Here is a 17656-nt window from a genome sequence, read left to right as displayed (position 1 = left end):
ACATATTTCTTTTTCCTTTGTTCCGGTTTTACTCTGCATTTTGCTGCAAAGTGGTTCTCTCTTCCACACTTTGTGCACTTCTTCCCAAACGCTGGGCACTTTTGTTTACTTTTCTCATGCGTTTTTCCACAATATCTGCACTCCACAGTGTTGCTCGTCTGTTTCCGATACTGTGCTCCTTGCACTGCATGTACCTCTTCCACCATCGATCCCGAGATGGTTTTCACATTGTCCTTTGAGAGCTCAGCGGCTCTGCACAGCTGCAAACATGTGTCCAGTGTCAAGTTTTTCTCTCGGAGCAGTCTTTCTCTTACGATTGTGTTGTTACCTCCACACACAATCCGATCCCGAATGAGCGAGTCTCTCACTGTCCCAAAGTTGCATGTTCTTGCCAACACTCTCAGTTCCATGACATAATGGTCTATATTTTCACTGGTGCCCTGTTTTTTTGTAAAAAAAACGATAACGTTCCACAGTCTCGTTAACGCTGGGGTCACAGTGATCATCAAACTTTTCGATAACGTCATCTAACGTCCATGCATCCTTCGGTGTGTCGCCCAGTAACGTGTCCATAAGTTCCCTGCCGCTCTCCCCGACAAGATAGCTGAACAGTTTCACCTTCTGTTTGTCATCGGCGTCAGCCATGGCTAAATCCACATACAGAGCAAACTCGTCCCTCCAGGTCTTCCATGTCCTCAAAAGGTTGCTTGAGTACAGACATAACGTTTGCGGTGGTTTAAGCCCATCCATGTCACACGGCAGTCTCACGCTAGCAGCTAATGCTAACATATACTGAACGTTGCTTAGGAACACTAACCGCTCTCCCGCTCCTAGAAACTTTTCCGCACCAAACTTCAAACCGAGTCGTCCGCCGCTGCCACCATGTACATATACACTACCGTTCAAAAGTTTGGGATCACCCAAACAATTTTGTGTTTTCCATGAAAAGTCACACTTATTCACCACCATATGTTGTGAAATGAATAGAAAATAGAGTCAAGACATTGACAAGGTTAGAAATAATGATTTGTATTTGAAATAAGATTTACAGCACAAACAGGCTCTAACCAGAGTAGAAAAAGAAGTGGGAGGCCGCGTTGCACAACTGAGCAAGAAGATAAGTACATTAGAGTCTCTAGTTTGAGAAACAGACGCCTCACAGGTCCCCAACTGGCATCTTCATTAAATAGTACCTGTTAGAGCCTGTTTGTGCTGTCCTCTGAAGGGAGTAGTACACACCGGTGTAGGAAATCTTCAATTTCTTAGCAATTTCTCGCATGGAATAGCCTTCATTTCTAAGAACAAGAATAGACTGTCGAGTTTCAGATGAAAGTTCTCTTTTTCTGGCCATTTTGAGCGTTTAATTGACCCCACAAATGTGATGCTCCAGAAACTCAATCTGCTCAAAGAAGTGCCCATCCAACCAATCCAACTTGTGGGAGCTGCTTCTGGAAGCGTGGGGTGCAATTTCTCCAGATTACCTCAACAAATTAACAGCTAGAATGCCAAAGGTCTGCAATGCTGTAATTGCTGCAAATGGAGGATTCTTTGACGAAAGCAAAGTTTGATGTAAAAAAAATCTTATTTCAAATACAAATCATTATTTCTAACCTTGTCAATGTCTTGACTCTATTTTCTATTCATTTCACAACATATGGTGGTGAATAAGTGTGACTTTTCATGGAAAACACGAAATTGTTTGGGTGATCCCAAACTTTTGAACGGTAGTGTATATATATATATATATATATATATATAGTGTAACGTGCATGGATAAGAAGACCCGCTAGCTGGCGGATTAAATCCTTTAGTCGAGCGGTTAGCGATGTCTCCTGCGGTCCGGGCGATACAGGTTCGCTTCCCGGCCGCGGCAGTACCTGTGGTTGCGTTATTCCCCGAATTCGCTACAATATATATATATTAAGCTTGGACTATCTGTCATTTGGTGATCTTTCCACTAAATTGCGATTTTTACTATACTATAAAGTCAGTGACGGCTAGTGGTGATATTGGGTGGGTGGGCTAACATACCCATCTATGCGTCACACTGCAGCAACATAACATCTGAGATACCAAGTTAGAGCAACGACACTATAAACTTTGTTATAGCAAGTGCTCGGTTGTGATGGTTATTTGTGTTATTTTCAATGTTTCAGAAAAAGTGCTCTGAAGATGGTTCTCATATTGTTCCCTGAGCACCATAAAGCACTGGCTTACACATGCCACACCGGTTGTCTCATCAGCTTGCACACCCACAAATGGTGCCTGCGATATTTCATCAGCCAAGTTTTGTCCATAAACAGCTAACATACAATCAAGCAACTCATTTTGGCTGGTCTTACTTGACAACAGGTGATCGGCTAACTGGCTATCCAAAAAAGAGAACTGGTCAGCGAGGTCCAGAAACACGCCCCGCTGGAGTGAAGTCGGAGATTCGTCGGACCCCCGCAGAGCTAGCTCACGTGCCCCACATTTAATACAGCCCACAATCCGTGATAATGAATGCCTGTTTTTCTTTAACAGCTCGTTGTGTCTCTGTATAGAAATGTGGTGGTCCTCGTCAAGTTGACAGGCGATGTTAACTTTACCAAGCACCGATAGCGTCACGCTATTTCCAATGTGACTTGTGCTGCATTCATGTTTCCTAATTTTGTCAGATAAATGTTTCAAATCCACAATTCCTTGTTGGGCACAAGCCGTGTCTCCCCCAAAAAGCAAGTATGGAAAACAGAAAATTGAATTCTCAGCTACACTTGCCGTTAGCCAGTCCTTTCGCGGAAACCAAGTAACACGAAACTTACGATTTTGTCGTTTGTCCTTTTGTGTAATTTGAACATCGTTTGGACGATGTGTCCCCAGTCTCTTCACTTCCGATGTTTCCTCCAAAGACATCGAAGAAAATGGATGAGAAAGTAAATAACCCAGCTCCTTCATGCTAACGCCCGCGGCCGCCATTGCCACAGTCGCTCACTTTTCTCCCCTCCCACTCTCACACACGTAGCACGTCACTGTATGTACTGTCTGTGCTGTCATTGGTCAAAAGCCAGCGGCCTGTGGGCTGATTGAATTTAGCCCAAGTGATCAGCAATCAAGAGGGCGTGCCAAGACACCTGTCACTCGCGTAACACGAAGACGAATGGAAGCTGATGCAATTGTGTTTGGGCCATACATTTTTTTTTAGCCCATTTAGATGTATTTTGTGTTTTTCTTGTGACTGTTTAGTGCTGTTGCTGCTCTAAGGTTCCACCAAAATTTTAAATAATGTGTGTTAAGGTTTTTTAACAATAATTTTCTAATCTTTATTGCAAAAGATAGGGGTGGCTTAGCTCTGTTAGCCCATTTATACCAGCCGTCCCTGTTTAAGTGTAATGTAGTTGTTTTGGGTTTTTTTTGTAATTTTATTTATTAGGGCGGCACGGTTGCCCAGTGGTTGGCGCTGTCGCCTCACAGCAAGAAGCGTCCTGGGTTCGAACCCCGGGGTTGTCCAACATTGGGGGGAGGTTGTCCTCTGTTGGTTCTTTTCGACCGAAGTAGCTCTGGTTCAATCACCGGTTCCGCTCAGGATTCTGAGAACCTTGGCATTATGTGGCGAACGGGCCCGCGTTTCGACCCGTTTTTCGCGGAACCGTTGTGCGTCATCAACGGGGGACTTTGTGCGTTGCACACTGGATTATCTACATCCCACTGAAACCCACTAGCTAGCAATAATATGGCATCATATTATGTCGTCCAGCTCCACTTTTGGACAACTCTTTTTATCGTCTCGGTAGTCCTTAAGTTTTTTTAACTTGTTGATAATTTGTTCTTGCGTTCGAGTGAACCCATTCTTGGCCATCTCTTCTACTAATTCGCCATAGAGTTTACTCTTTCTCGTGCTGCTCTCTAGTTTGTCATGAAACTCGGGAGATGCCCAGATAACAACCGAACACTGAGTTTCCTTAGCTGACTCGCATGCAACTCGCATACACATCCGGTGTGCAACGCACAAAGTCCCCCGTTGATGACGTACAACGGTTCCGCGAAAAACGGGTCGAAACGCGGGCCCGTTCGCCCCAAGGTTCTCAGAATCCTGAACGAGACCGGTGCCTGAACCAGAGCTACTTTGGTCGAAAAGGGCTATCCGTGTCTGCGGTGGGTTTTCTCCGGATGTTCCGGTTTCCCCCACCATCAAAAAGACATACATAATAGGGTTAATACTCCTGTTTGTGCCCCTGACCGAGGCGGGGCAAGAAGAACTGGAGCAGAGCGTAATTTCCCCACAGGGATTAATAAAGTATATAGAACTAAAAAAAAAAATCTGTAGCAGGAGCAACTCATCGTCATAAATCTTGCATAATGGGACAAACTTTGGATGTTCTGCAAAAAAAAAAGAAATCTTTCAGCCGTTCTGATTATATTTACACATACACGAATCTACGTGCAAAAAGAAGTCCAAGTCAATTCAAAACGAAGGCACGTTTCAATTGTGATGGAGAATATTAGTTTTCCTCCGAATGCAGGTGAAAGGAATACACCAGATGACACCTTGATACTGTAATACATACACCATAATGACACCAGATGTGGGTCATCTAGGGTAAATAAACCCCCCCTTTTTTTTCCTGGCTCCCTTTCATTTTAGTCCAAGCCTTCACAAGATATAGGTTATAGGAGGCCAGAATGAGCCTGCTCAAAGTAATAGCATTAGCCAGGCATTCCTGTAACTTTACAAATATAATCTCTGACTCTTCCATCCTGCCATTGACACCCAATGTCTGTTGTTGGCCTGTTACCGCTGGCCTGTGCTACGTATTTCTCAGCTTCAATGTGAGTGTCCACCAATCATTTGAAACCTGTGGTCCACAGATGACTCCCTTCCTTTGCACAGTGTATGAGGTCATCCATCCATCCATCCATCCATTATCCAAGCTGCTTATCCGAATTCAAGTCATGGGATACTGCGGCTTATCCCAGCAGTCACTGGGCAGCAGGCGGAGAGACACCCTGGACAGGCTGCCAGTCCACATATATAATTTCCTTTTTTGCCTTTATTTACCCAGGGTAATACATTGAGCATGTGTGCTCTTTTCCAATAACGCCTTGCACATTCACACTGTTCCTCACATCCACACCTGGGAGCTTCCCGGTACAACCACTGTAACCTCCACTGGTGACCACTGGCGCAGTCGGTTAGTTGGAAGTTAAGTGCCTTGCTCGAGAGCACATCAGACAGTGTCATTCTTTCACTCCCCCCCACCCACATTTTCCTGCCGGTCTGGGGATCTAACCAGCGACCTTCCAGTCACAAGCCTGCTTCTCTAACCTTAGGGCCACTCTTGCCTATTTCTATAACAGAAAACAGTCCAATGTGAAACCTCAGTTAAAATGATAATTTATGTTTTATTTTTATTAACAAAGAATCGACATTTGGATATTTACAAATATTATACATGGCTTAAAAAATGAAATAAAAATAGAATCCATGGAACAATTGCACTTGAATATCTTCACTCGTCCTTGCGTTCCTCCTCCCTCGCTCCCAATAGTCAGCGGCTACTTGTCCGCTTTCACGAAGGAGGCGAAGATGCTGTCCTCCTTCTCCAGCAGGGCCTGGGGCCTGTCGTACTCCAGGATGATCCCCCGCTTCATCACAATCACTAGGTCAGCATTCAGGATGGTGTGAACACGATGCTGGGTAGCAGAGGAGAAAAGAATAGGAGAAGAGAGCTCAGTTATTCCTGTCATTTGATCAATATTCAGCTGGCATTGAGAATATGAAGCATATCCAACCAAAGCCAGAAATCAAAGAAAAAAAGATAAAAATAAAGATTATTTTTTGTTTCTTTAACTATAGGAGAGGAAAGATTTCTAAGGAGAAGCTGTGACATCATTTCATATCTATAAATCTTAGTGTTGCTCCCCCTTAAATAAGGATAGGAAGGGAAACTGTAATGAAAATAGAGTAAGATACAATCACTGTGGAAAAAAAGTCTATCCAGCTATTTCATACAATGTAGGCATCTCTATCACCTCCCACAACTTTTAGATTTTAAATTGCTGTGCCTTTTGTCATCACTTTCACACGGAAAATTAAAGTTTCATGTATCTTCAAATGCAATGAAATGCATGTGCCCTGGCTCTCTCAGCCCCTAAACTATATATAAGGAAATAATAAATGATAGAAAAAAAAAACGAAATCAGAAATCCCACAAAATAATAAATCACTGAAGTTATGTAAGGCACCGACTGTTTATTAATCTGACCACCTGGAGATAAAAACTGTGTTCGAGGTGGCTGGTCCAAACTCTGTAAGCGTTTTCCTGAGGGAAGGAGTGAGAACAGACCATGATGTGCTGGGTGGCTGGTGTCCTCCATGATACTTAGGGCCTTCCTTCTGCAACGGGTGTGAATATGTACTATGATTGTTGAGGCCATTTCTACTATCCTTCTCGGTTGTTTGTGGTCCTGTTCAGACAGGTTGCCAAACCACACCAGTATGCTTCCAGTAAGGATGCTCTCTGTGGTAGTGTGATAGAAACTGACCAGGGTTTTTGTGGACATTCTGAAATCCCCCCCCCCTTTTCCCCCCAATTGTATCTGGCCAATTACCCCACTCTTCCAAGCTGTCCCGGTCGCTGCTCCACCCCCTCTGCTGATCCGCGGAGGGCTGCAGACTACCATGTCTCCTCCGATACATGTGGAGTCGCCAGCCGCTTCTTTTCACCTGACAGTGAGGAGTTTCGCCAGGGGGACATAGCGCATGGGAGGGTCACGCTATTCACCCCAGTTCCCCCTCCCCCCAAACAGGCGCCCCGACCAACCAGAGGAGGCGCTAGTGCAGCGACCAGGGCACATAATGACATCTGGCTTCCCACCCGCAGACACGGCCAATTGTGTCTGTAAGGACGCCCGACCGAGCCGGAGGTAACACGGGGATTTGAACAGGCAATCCCCATGTTTGTAGGCAACGGAATAGACTGCCACGCTGCCACTACATTCTGAAAATTTATATTCTCAGTTGTGCCTTTTTAATGATACAACTGGTGTTTAGAGACCAGGAGAGAGGGTCTGAGATCTGAATGTCTAAAAATCTGAAGTTTTTCACAATTTCAATAGGGACACAGCTGATGTAAACGGGTGTCTGAACCGTTGAGGACTTCTTAAATCAACAATTGGGTATCCGGGTAGTGTAGCGGTCTATTTCGTTGCCTTACCAACACAGGGATCACTGGTTCGAATCCCAGCGTTGCCTCCAGCTTGGTCAGGCGTCCCTACAGATACAATTGGCTGCGTCTGTGGGTTTGGAAGCAACATGTGGGTATGTGTCCTGGTCGCTGCACTAGCGCCTCCTCTGGTTGGTCGGGACGCCTGTTCAGGGGGAGCGGGAACTGGGGGGAATAGCGTGATCCTCCCATGCGCTACGTCCCCCTGGCAAAACTCCTCACTGTCAGGTGAAAAGAAGCGGCTGGCGACTCCACATGTATCAGAGGAGACATGTGGTAGTCTGCAGCTCTCCGCGGACTGGCAGAGGGGTGGAGCAGCGACTGGGACAGCTCGGAAGAGTGGGGTAATTGGCCAAGTACAATGGGGGAGAAAAAGGAGGGGGGGGGTCAGCAATTATCTCCTTTGTTTTCTCAACATTTAGGGAGAGGTTCTTATCTTGACACCATGTGGATAGGTCCCTCACCTCCTTTCTATAGAAATCTCCATTTTTGTCATTTATCAGTCCAATAACTGTGGAGTTATCTGCGAATGTCACCATGTTGTAATGATATTTGGCAACACAGTCATGTGTGAACAGACTGTAGAGTAAGGGACTAAGGCAACAACCCTGCGATGCTCCTGGTAGATGAGTAGCTGGTACCTGCTTTCACTGTCTGAGGTCTGCCTGTCAGAAAGTCATATAACCACTTACAGATAGAATTACAACCACCAAGGTGTCTAAGCTTTAACACTGATTTAGATGGTACAGTGGTATTAAATGCAAAGCTATAGTTCATAAACAACATTCTGACATAGTTGTTTGGCAAGAATGTTAAGATTTATGTATGTCCTAACTAATTTTTCAAAGCATTTTATTACTGAGGTCAAAGCAACAGGTCTGTAGCCATTAAGACAGGATACAGGTGAATTTTTGGGTACAGGCACAATAAGAGTTTTCTTAAAGCATGTAGGAACCACACATAGTGACAATGACAGGTTAATAATGTCTGTAAAAACATTTGATAGCTAACTAGAGCAGGTCTTAAGGACAGGAGATGGGATACTGTCTTGGCTGGCATCTTTGTGTGCCTCCATCACTTGATGTGTTATCTCGTTGAAGTGAGTGCCCAACAAGGTTCTGTGTATTGTCTGGATGACCTGTTCAGGTCATCTGGATGTAGTCCATTATCGCTTGCAGTCCCTGCCACATGCACCTGGAGTCCCTGCCGTTGTAATGCTGTTCTAAGTTTATCCTGGTATTGTTTTATTGCTGACTTAATGACTTTTCTCAGCATGTACCTGGCTTCCTTGTAGAAGTCCTTATCCCCGGCTTTAAAAGCAGCAGTCCTTTCTTTTATTCTCAGCTGAATGTCGCTATTAATCAGCATACATGTCAGCCCTGTCACTTTACAAATAGGTTGTTATGTAAAAGTATAGGAGATGAAATAGTGGTGTTCAGGCTCTCACAGGCTTAATGAGATACTGGCCTGCATTCAGGCACAACTTTCTCCAAAGCAAATAATATTAACAGTCGTTATTCAGCCCCTGATAGGTCTCTGCTTAGCCACCTTACATTATAATGAGTGCATGGAAATATGGAATGAGATCCTTTAAAACTCCGAGTTATGAAATAACCTTTAAGAGCCTGGAAAAACATTTTTTTTTCTTTTTTGGTGAGAAGTCTGATGTCTGTTCCTATTATGTCAACTTCAGTGGTGTTTCCTCTTTCCTCTCCTTCTCATCTTTTTCACTTTCCCATCCTTCCTTTTAATCATTTCTTTTTTCAGAGGATGAACATTATCAGAGCTATAGTTTTGCTTTATAATACTGTAAACTCTTAGGATACACATTGCAAACATTTGTACCTTTGCATCTTGGCATCATTTTAACTAGAATTGCATCAGTGATGCAAAATGAAGGGCAGAACCCTTAGAAGGAACATACATTGTGCAAAAATTTTTACTTACTGCTATAGTAACCACTGTGCGGTCAGCAAAAGCTGTCATCACCACTCTTTGAAGGATGCTCTCCTGTGGGGAAGAATGCAGAAGAGGGAGGGAGGAAGATGGACAGATGCCGATCAGATTTGAGTACAAAGTAGAAGACCCAAAATTATTCGATGCAGTCCCACAGAAATATAGCAGATTTAATTCATCTTACTGTAGCTGGGGGGATGTACAGATATTTCTCACGTTACACATACAGCATCAATTTTAAATGGCAACAAAACCAACTGTACGTGCAAACCAGAAAGTCTCACTGGCTGTTCTATATTTAGATCCTTCTTTTGAACAGTTAGCTAAGAGCGCAATGGCCAACATGAACTTTAGTTCTCCAACTATCACCTCTCTTGTTTCTAATCTTGTCAGAGCCCACTATCTCTGTTGTTCCCTCCATGAAAAGTGCAGCACTACTTCATTCTCTCAAGTCTCTCATTGTGACAGGTCATTTTCATCTGTGTGTGTGTGTGTTCATGCGTGTGAGCGAGAGAGAGAGAGAGAGCATTAGTGTGTGTGTTAGAGAGAGAGGGTAAGTGTGTGTGTGAATGCATAAAGAAAGGACAGCGATTCCTCTCAGGTTGCCTTGGGCTGGCCTTTGCCAAGACTATGGACTCCAAAAGAGGCCACTCAGCACAGATTTCCCATCCCCTTTTTTTCTTGCTTCAAGTGTTCTCCTTCCATCCCTACTCCCCGTTTTCCACCCTTTTTTCTCTAAAACCATTTTGCTGGTCAGTGTGATTAAGTAGTCATCACATCAGTGCACCATCTCTCTACCGTTCCCCGTCCTCGTTCCATGTTGCAGTGTCGACAGATAAAAATGAGCCAATGCTCTCGTACTCACCCCACACATTCCCCATGCCCTCTTTTATCTCTCACACCTACTCCCTCTCAGGCTCTTACCCCCCACCCCCACATTTCCCTGCTCCTTCCTCCATCTCAAGTGCCCACATCTCGCCCCCTTTATCATGATCTACTTTAACCATTCTGCTTTTTCCCCCACATGAATTCACCCTCCTCCAGGCTACAGTACTCTTTTTTGTGGCCCTTTTCACTGTTCTTCAGTCCAAAAGAGTGCACAAGCAAAAAACACATTCAGAGAAAAACACACAAACGCACTCACCGTGGCCATGTCAATGGATGCGGTGGCTTCATCCATGATGAGGATGCTGCTCTTCCTGACGAAGGCTCTGGCCAGACAGAAGAGTTGCCTCTGACCCTGGCTGAAGTTTTCTCCTCCCTCTGTCACCATGGCATCTGTGAACCAAGCAGAATAAATGCTACTGAGAAGGCAAAAAATGGGACCACATCTCAGCTGGACTGCCTCGTCTTAAAAATGCAAGTAATTTCATAAAATATAATAATATCATCAAATTCATTCTCAAGTATTCAAATGAAATTTTGCCTTTACCACCATCCTCTGTCAGCTTCAGGATTCTCTCCAAATTGATACTCCTGAACTGTTTTCTTCCTTGTTTCCATCATTTCTCTCTCTCCACTGTATATCCCACATCTTATTGACTCTTCCTCCTGACACTGATCTTATAAGCCTGTTGGATATTTCCTGATAATATGCAGGGTTTTATTTATTCGAATATGCCCCAACCTGACACATTAAGTTTATTTTCTAAGTCTCATCCCTTTGTATCTATTTCCTCGCATTCTTGCCACATTTGTACTGCCTTTACCCATTTCATTCTTACTTTCAAGTCCACTTCTCTCTGTAATGTTTCTTTAGCCAAAGCATCAACCTCCTCGTTACTTTTTTTTTTGTTGGATCCCCCCCTTTCTCCCCAATTGTATCCAGCCAATCACCCCACTCTTCTGAGCCGTCCCGGTCGCTGATACGCGGCAGGTTGCAGACTACCACATGTCTCCTCCGATACATGTGGTGTTGCCAGCTGCTTCTTTTCACCTGACAGTGAGGAGTTTCGCCAGGGGGACGTAGCGCATGGGAGGATCATGCCCCCAGTTCCCCCTCCCACCCGAACAGGTGCCCTGACCAAACAGAGGAGGTGCTAGTGCAGCAACCAGGACACATACCCACATCCGGCTTCCCAACCGCAGACACAGCCAATTGTCTCTGTAGGGATGCCCCCCAACCAAGCCGAAGGTAACAAGGGGATTCGAACCAGCGATCCCGTGTTGGTAGGCAACAGAATAGACCACTACACCACCCGGATGCTCCACTCATTGTCCTTTCTAAGCTTACATTGTCTTGTTGTCTTACAAAATGCACTTAAGTAAAACTCATTTTATCGATAACTTTTCTTTTGTCTTTTTTTCATATTTGGTATTGAGGTAATCCAAAAGTAACTGAAAGACCAGATTACATGACTTCAATATTGTGATATTTAGAGTAAGTTACTGAATACATTTTCCAACAGGTAATTTGTAATTGTAACAAATACATTTATAAAATAATCCTCCCAACACTGCATATTGTGTATTTCCGGTGATTCTGACAATTAAAAAAAATTTTCCAGACGGTTTTGTGTATGAGCAATCAGTACTGATGAGTGACGTAGTCGACATTGGTAGTAGTTAGTAGTCGAAAGTTATTTGGTGTAATTATCATTTCAATTTCATTTCCTCACCCAGCACTACACAGGATCACTTTAAGTTACTCAATAAGGTGTGCGTGTTTTTGAGTTTACTTGCATGTTTAAAAACATGCAAGTGCTTGAGCAGATGAATCCCACATATCAGCAACTCCATAGAAATGAGTTCATGTTCACAGAGATCTCTGATATCTGCACTGAAACTCAAGACATCATCACACCACAACTCAGAGAAGTGATTTGATGCCTGTAAAACCTATCTACTGGGGCGTCCGGGTGGTGTGGCGGTTTATTCCATTGCCTACCAACACAGGAATCAGTGGTTCGACTCTCCATGTCATCTGCGGCTTGGTCAGGCGTCCCTACAGACACAATTGGCCGTGTCTGCGGGTGGGAAGCCGAATGTGGGTATGTGCCCTTGTGGCTGCACTAGTGCCTCCTCTAGTCGGTTGGGGCACCTGTTCGGGGAGGAGGGGGAACTGGGGGGGTATAGTAGGATCCTCCCACATGCTACGTCCCCCTGGCGAAACTCCTCACTGTCAGGTGAAAAGAATTGGCTGGCGATTTCACATGTATCGGATGAGGCATGTGGTAGTCTGCAGCCCTCCCTGGATCAGCAGAGGGGGTGGAGCAGCAACCGGGATAGCTCAGAGAGAGGGTTGATTGACCAGGTACAATTTGGGAGAAAAAGGGGGAATAATCCAAAAAAGAAAAAAAAGTCACACCTCCTCTTTGTGCTGTATAAGGCAGTGAAGATGTGGTTTACCAAAATGTATTTAGCGCTTTCTGAAAAGCACTGATTACTCTATGTACAGTGCACTGCATAATACTGAAACTCAGGTTACACTAGCTATACAAGAGGGTAAAGTTAATTAAACACTAACTCAAGTGAGATGGTTCAATATCTGAGTGAACGTTTGGCACCAGAGTATTTAAACTACAGCACTGGGTAACTGTCACAATAACTCTATATCACTGCCGCCCGTCCCCACCACTTACATTTTTCAATGTGACCAGTAAGAACACCAGAGATGAAATGAGGGCACAGGCCTCTGTCCCCATCTCACTCAGTTCTAAGATACATCATGTGGAATGACTGCCTGTTCTCTGCTGTTCCACAAAAGTGGAGAGAGACAGTTTGAGCTATCAGCCTTATATATCTCCATCTAATAAGATGGCAGAGAGGACTAAGCACCACGGCAATCAAGTTAGTTATTACTAAGGTAAGATATTGTGCAGAGGGGTGCTTACCAGATCTGCAATATAACTCACAATGTTATGAGACTGCGTCTTCAGGGATTGCATAGGCACCCTTAGCTTATACCTGTGAATCTTCCCCAGGTGCAAAAGGTCTGAGAAGTTTAGCATTTGCAGGTCTCACTGGGAGAAGACTATAACAATGTACTGTAAATCATCTATTTAAGGGAAAACTACCAGAGCTAAGCAAACAAACACAACACTACACTGCAATGCAGTGCTACATACAAGTGATTTTAAAAATGCAAAGTTCTTTGCGTCTTGCATTTGCAACTCAGGCTAGCAAGCGATACGATCACTGTGTGTTGGAGTAGTTATTGTAATTTTTGTGCAGGATATTTACGTGTGCGCTATATTTGCATATGAGTCAATATCGAGTATGTGCCAGGGTATTAGAGGGAAGTGGCAGCAATTTCCATTTCTCACTCACTGACTTTTTAGTCATTCCGCTCACAATCCACTCCAGATTTTCTATTTTCCTCCCCATGCTCGCTCCTTGCTCACACATGAGAGAAACCCTGCTCTGTATCCGCTCCAGGGCTTAAAACCATCCATCCATCCATTATCCAAGCCGCTTATCCCAGTCAGGGTTGTGGGATGCTGGAGACTATCCCAGAAGTCATTGGGCTGGAGCCTATTCCAGAAGTCATTGGGCGGCACGTGGGGAGACACCCTGGACAGGCCGCCAGGCCATCACAGGGCTGACATACACATACACACATTCACACCTAGGGGCAATTTAGTATGGCTGATTCACCTGACCTACATGTCTTTGGACTGTGGGAGGAAACCGGAACACCCGGAGGAAACCCACGCCAACATGGGGAGAATATGCAAACTCCACAAAGGACGCCCCGGGATGACCCCCAAGGTTTGACAACCCCGGGGTTCGAACCCAGGACCTTCTTGCTGTGAGGCGACTGCGCTAACCACTGCGCCACCGTGCCACCGGCTTAAAACCACTGATATAAAATTAAAGATTTTATATAGATCAGTGCTTATAATTAACAATGCTTATTAGACATCAGTATTTAAAATTCATCAATCTTTCCTTATCACCTTGCCAACACATTTTCGACCCGAGCACCTGTTTATCCATCACTTACCAACTTTAATGTAAGCTATGGCTATCTGCATGGAATAGGATATACCGCCACAGATACACACAAACTGAATAAACTTAGTCGTAGCAGTAAATTAATATTTATTTTGTTTCTGTAAAATTCTTCTTTATGTCACTGGTTGGAATATGCATGCAACCTAAACAAACTGTCTTGACGTAGTTGATATAAGTGCAAGGCAAGCCCCGCTGTGTATACACATCATGAATTTCACATTTAATTGGCCTACAACGCACAAGGAATTTTTTTTTTTAAAATAGGCCACTTTAGAAACAAAATACTGTGAACGAGTTAATTTGAAACTGTAGAAGAGACGTGAGCATGTTTTTTACAGATTGACTTGTTTCAGTGATGAGCATTTTTTGCCAACGACTCAGGTTTAAGTTAAGGCTTTGGTGAACTGAAGACTTCACTGATCTGAGCTAATGTCATATACAGTTGTGGCCCACTCCGCTCACATACCCCGGTACATGCAGATGCATAGGTGTTCATATCTTACACTGTATTTATAAAGCTACGCATTCTGTCACAGTGTACAAACAATATACTGTACACAAGCCAATTTTTTCTCTCCCTGTCCCTTTGACACACAAACACACACATGCATGCCACGCATGCACGCCATACATGCACACACGCACGTGCACACACGCGCGCGCGCGCACACACACACACACACACACACACACACAAATGCAGTCTTACCCAAGCCTCCTGGCAGGGATTTAACTACGGGCTTCAGCTGAGCAATCTCCAGAGCTTCCCACAGCATCTCATCTGTGGCCTTCATCTCTGGGTCCAGGTTAAAACTGCACATGCAAACACACACATGTGAACAAATCAATTTAACAATTTAGAATATATGATATCATATTCCATTCCCATCTTAATCTACATTTAAAATCGTACTTTTGGGCAATTGTTTAAATGAATATTGAAAAATATTTGACTTAAAAGTCTGATTATTTTAATTGTTCTTTCCACAGGACCAGACCACCTCCATAAGCTATTAATTGGGTATTTAATCAGCAAGACAAAGTTTTTATTGTCACTAATACTCAAATCCATACATAAAGCACTGTGGTACAATTTTCAGAGGCACATCCTGTTCATCTCCCCTGCCCTCTGGAACTCTACCCATCCTTCCCAGTCTTTAGATAAGTCTCTGAAGTCTGGCTCATTTTGCCAGTTGACCCAGTTACTGGGAAAGCATGTTTCTCTATATTTCCATTTAGCAAAGCCACTTCTAACAAATAGCTTGTTTGCAGTCATGTGATTCTGATGATGCGCGAGATTCAGATGGAGGGCAGGAAGTGAAAAGCAGAATGGACGAGATAGAGCTAGTTTAGCCTGAACTGTGCTAGTTTAGACGATATTATGAGAGAAAGGTATAAACAGAAAGTAAGATATGTTGGACATTATCCTTATGTTATGAAGGGTGATTTTTTTTGACGAAGTAGTCACTGCACACGTCGTTATCCGACTCCGCTCCTCCTGACCACAGACGACGGTTCACAAGCCATCTTTTTCTGGCGTTTTCGGTCAATTTCTTGCATTTTTTTCCCCCTCACGAACAACAACTTTTGGTACTCAATAAAAACTTCTTGTGGTTTCTCAGTTAATGACGCCAAACTTAGGCATTTCGAAAGTTTGTGATAGTGCTTCCTATGTAGAAAATCACTTCCTGCCCTCCATCTGTAGTTCGTAACGTCATATGCAAACAACCTAATATTGAGAGAATGTCATGGTTGGGTGTAACATTCAAGAGGTATCCCTCAGAATACTCATATCACTTTTTTTCCCACATGTAATTCAAAAAAAAATCAACAGGCCATAGCAAAACAGCCTGAGTAGTTCTTTTGCTGTAGCCACGTTTCTTTGATATTCATGGACAGGATCTCAAGGCGCAGCCAAGGTGTGAAGTGTGCCTGTTTATTTTTTTCGTTTTTTTGGGGGGGGGAATTTTCCCCCTTGTTCTCCCCAGTTGTATCCCGCCAATTACCCTACTCTGCCGAGCCTTGCCGATCGCTGCTCCACCCCTCTGCTGATCCGGGGAGGGCTGCAGACTACCCCATGACTCCTCCGATACACGTGGAGTCGCCAGCCGCTTCTTTTCACCTGACTGTGAGGAGTTTCGCCAGGGGGACGTAGCGCATGTTGGTAGGCAATGTAATAAACTGCTATGCTACCTGGGCGCCCAAGTGTGCCTGTTTTGGCAACCTCAGAATTGCATCTCTTCTCTTTGCAGATGATGTGGTTTTGTTGGCTTCATCAGAATGTGACCTCCAGTGCACTGTGGTGGTTTGCAGTTGAGTGTGAAATGGCCAGGATGAGAGTAGCACCTCCAAGTCTGAGGCCATGGTTCTCTACCGGAAAATGATAGATTGCTCCCTTCAGGTTAGGGATGAGTTGTTGCCTCAAGTGAAGGAGTTCAAGTATCTCGGGGTCTTGTTCACAAGTGAGGGTAGGATGGAGCGGGAGATTGACAGGCGGATTGGTGCAGCATCAGCAGTAATGTGGATGTTGTATCGGACCGTTGTGGTGAAGAGGGAGCTGAGCCGGAAGGCAAAGCTCTCAATTTACCAGTCAATCTTCGTTCCAACCCTCACCTATGGTCATGAGCTTTGGGTAGTGACCAAAAGGATGAGATTGCGGATACAAACGGCTGAAATGAGTTTCCTCCGTAGGGTGTCTGAGCTCAGCCTTAGAGATAGGGCGAGTAGCTCGGACATCTGGAGGGAGCTCAGAGTAGAGTCAGTTGAGGTGGTTCGGGCATCTGATTAGGATGCCTCCTGGGTGCCTTCTCTTGGAGGTTTTCCGGGCATGTCTAACTGGGAGGAGACCCCGGGGTAGACCCAGAACTTGCTGGAGGGACTACATGTCCAGTCTGACCTGGGAATGCCTTGGGATCCCCCATGAGGAGCTGGAGGGTGTTGCTGAGGAGAGGGATGTCTGGAGTGCCCTACTTAGTTTGCTGCTACTGTGACCCGACTCCGGAGAAGCGGCTGATGATGAAATGAGAAGTTTATTTGTATAGCCCAGTATCACAAAGTAGTCCCAAAGGGCTAAATGTAGTAATTGGCTTAACACACCATTCTCTCCATTCAGAGGTTATAACATCATACTATACCACTTTGCATTTTATATTAAAACTTTGCTACCATTGCTTGCTACCACTATCAACTACTGTAGGACAAATCTGACTAAATTTGCAGGATCGAACAAGACAGATTAATCTATTAATAATAGCCAGGAAGCATGTTTATATTTCGGCTAATTCAGTGAAGTCTTGTCCATAGAAACTTCTGCCCTGCACTGATATCAGATGAGCAAGGAAGTGCAGAAAATCTGCTGCTGAATCCTTTTTTCAAGCTTTGTACACGGGACATGGAAATAACTGTACTGTCACCCACAAATCATCATTTACACGAAGTTCTATTGACATCGTGAAGAGCAATTTTTCTGAAATGCTTGTTATAACGATCCAATTACATATTTCTTTCATCTACATAAAACTATATTCCAACAAATTTTAAAA

At 44.2% G+C, this 17656-nt stretch overlaps 1 protein-coding gene across 3 annotated transcripts in view; it reads right to left on the bottom strand.

Annotated features, from left to right (window-relative positions):
* Positions 1-5377: 5377 nt before the first annotated feature.
* The window catches only part of abcc8 (ATP-binding cassette, sub-family C (CFTR/MRP), member 8), a 132995-nt gene continuing 120716 nt past the window's right edge, over positions 5378-17656 (bottom strand). For all 3 annotated transcript variants that reach the window (XM_056282625.1, XM_056282626.1, XM_056282627.1), the window contains 4 exons: positions 14824-14927; positions 10303-10436; positions 9150-9212; positions 5378-5670 (listed from right to left, as the gene is read on the bottom strand). In XM_056282625.1, coding sequence (XP_056138600.1) covers positions 5533-5670; positions 9150-9212; positions 10303-10436; positions 14824-14927 — 439 coding nt within the window. In that variant the 3' untranslated portion in view covers positions 5378-5532. The remainder of the gene's footprint in view (positions 5671-9149; positions 9213-10302; positions 10437-14823; positions 14928-17656) is intronic.

This window comes from Lampris incognitus, chromosome 6, assembly GCF_029633865.1.
Source record: "Lampris incognitus isolate fLamInc1 chromosome 6, fLamInc1.hap2, whole genome shotgun sequence".
Lineage (NCBI taxonomy): Eukaryota > Metazoa > Chordata > Actinopteri > Lampriformes > Lampridae > Lampris > Lampris incognitus.
Note: the sequence above shows the minus strand (reverse complement) of the source record. Positions and strands in the feature narration are given on the sequence as shown.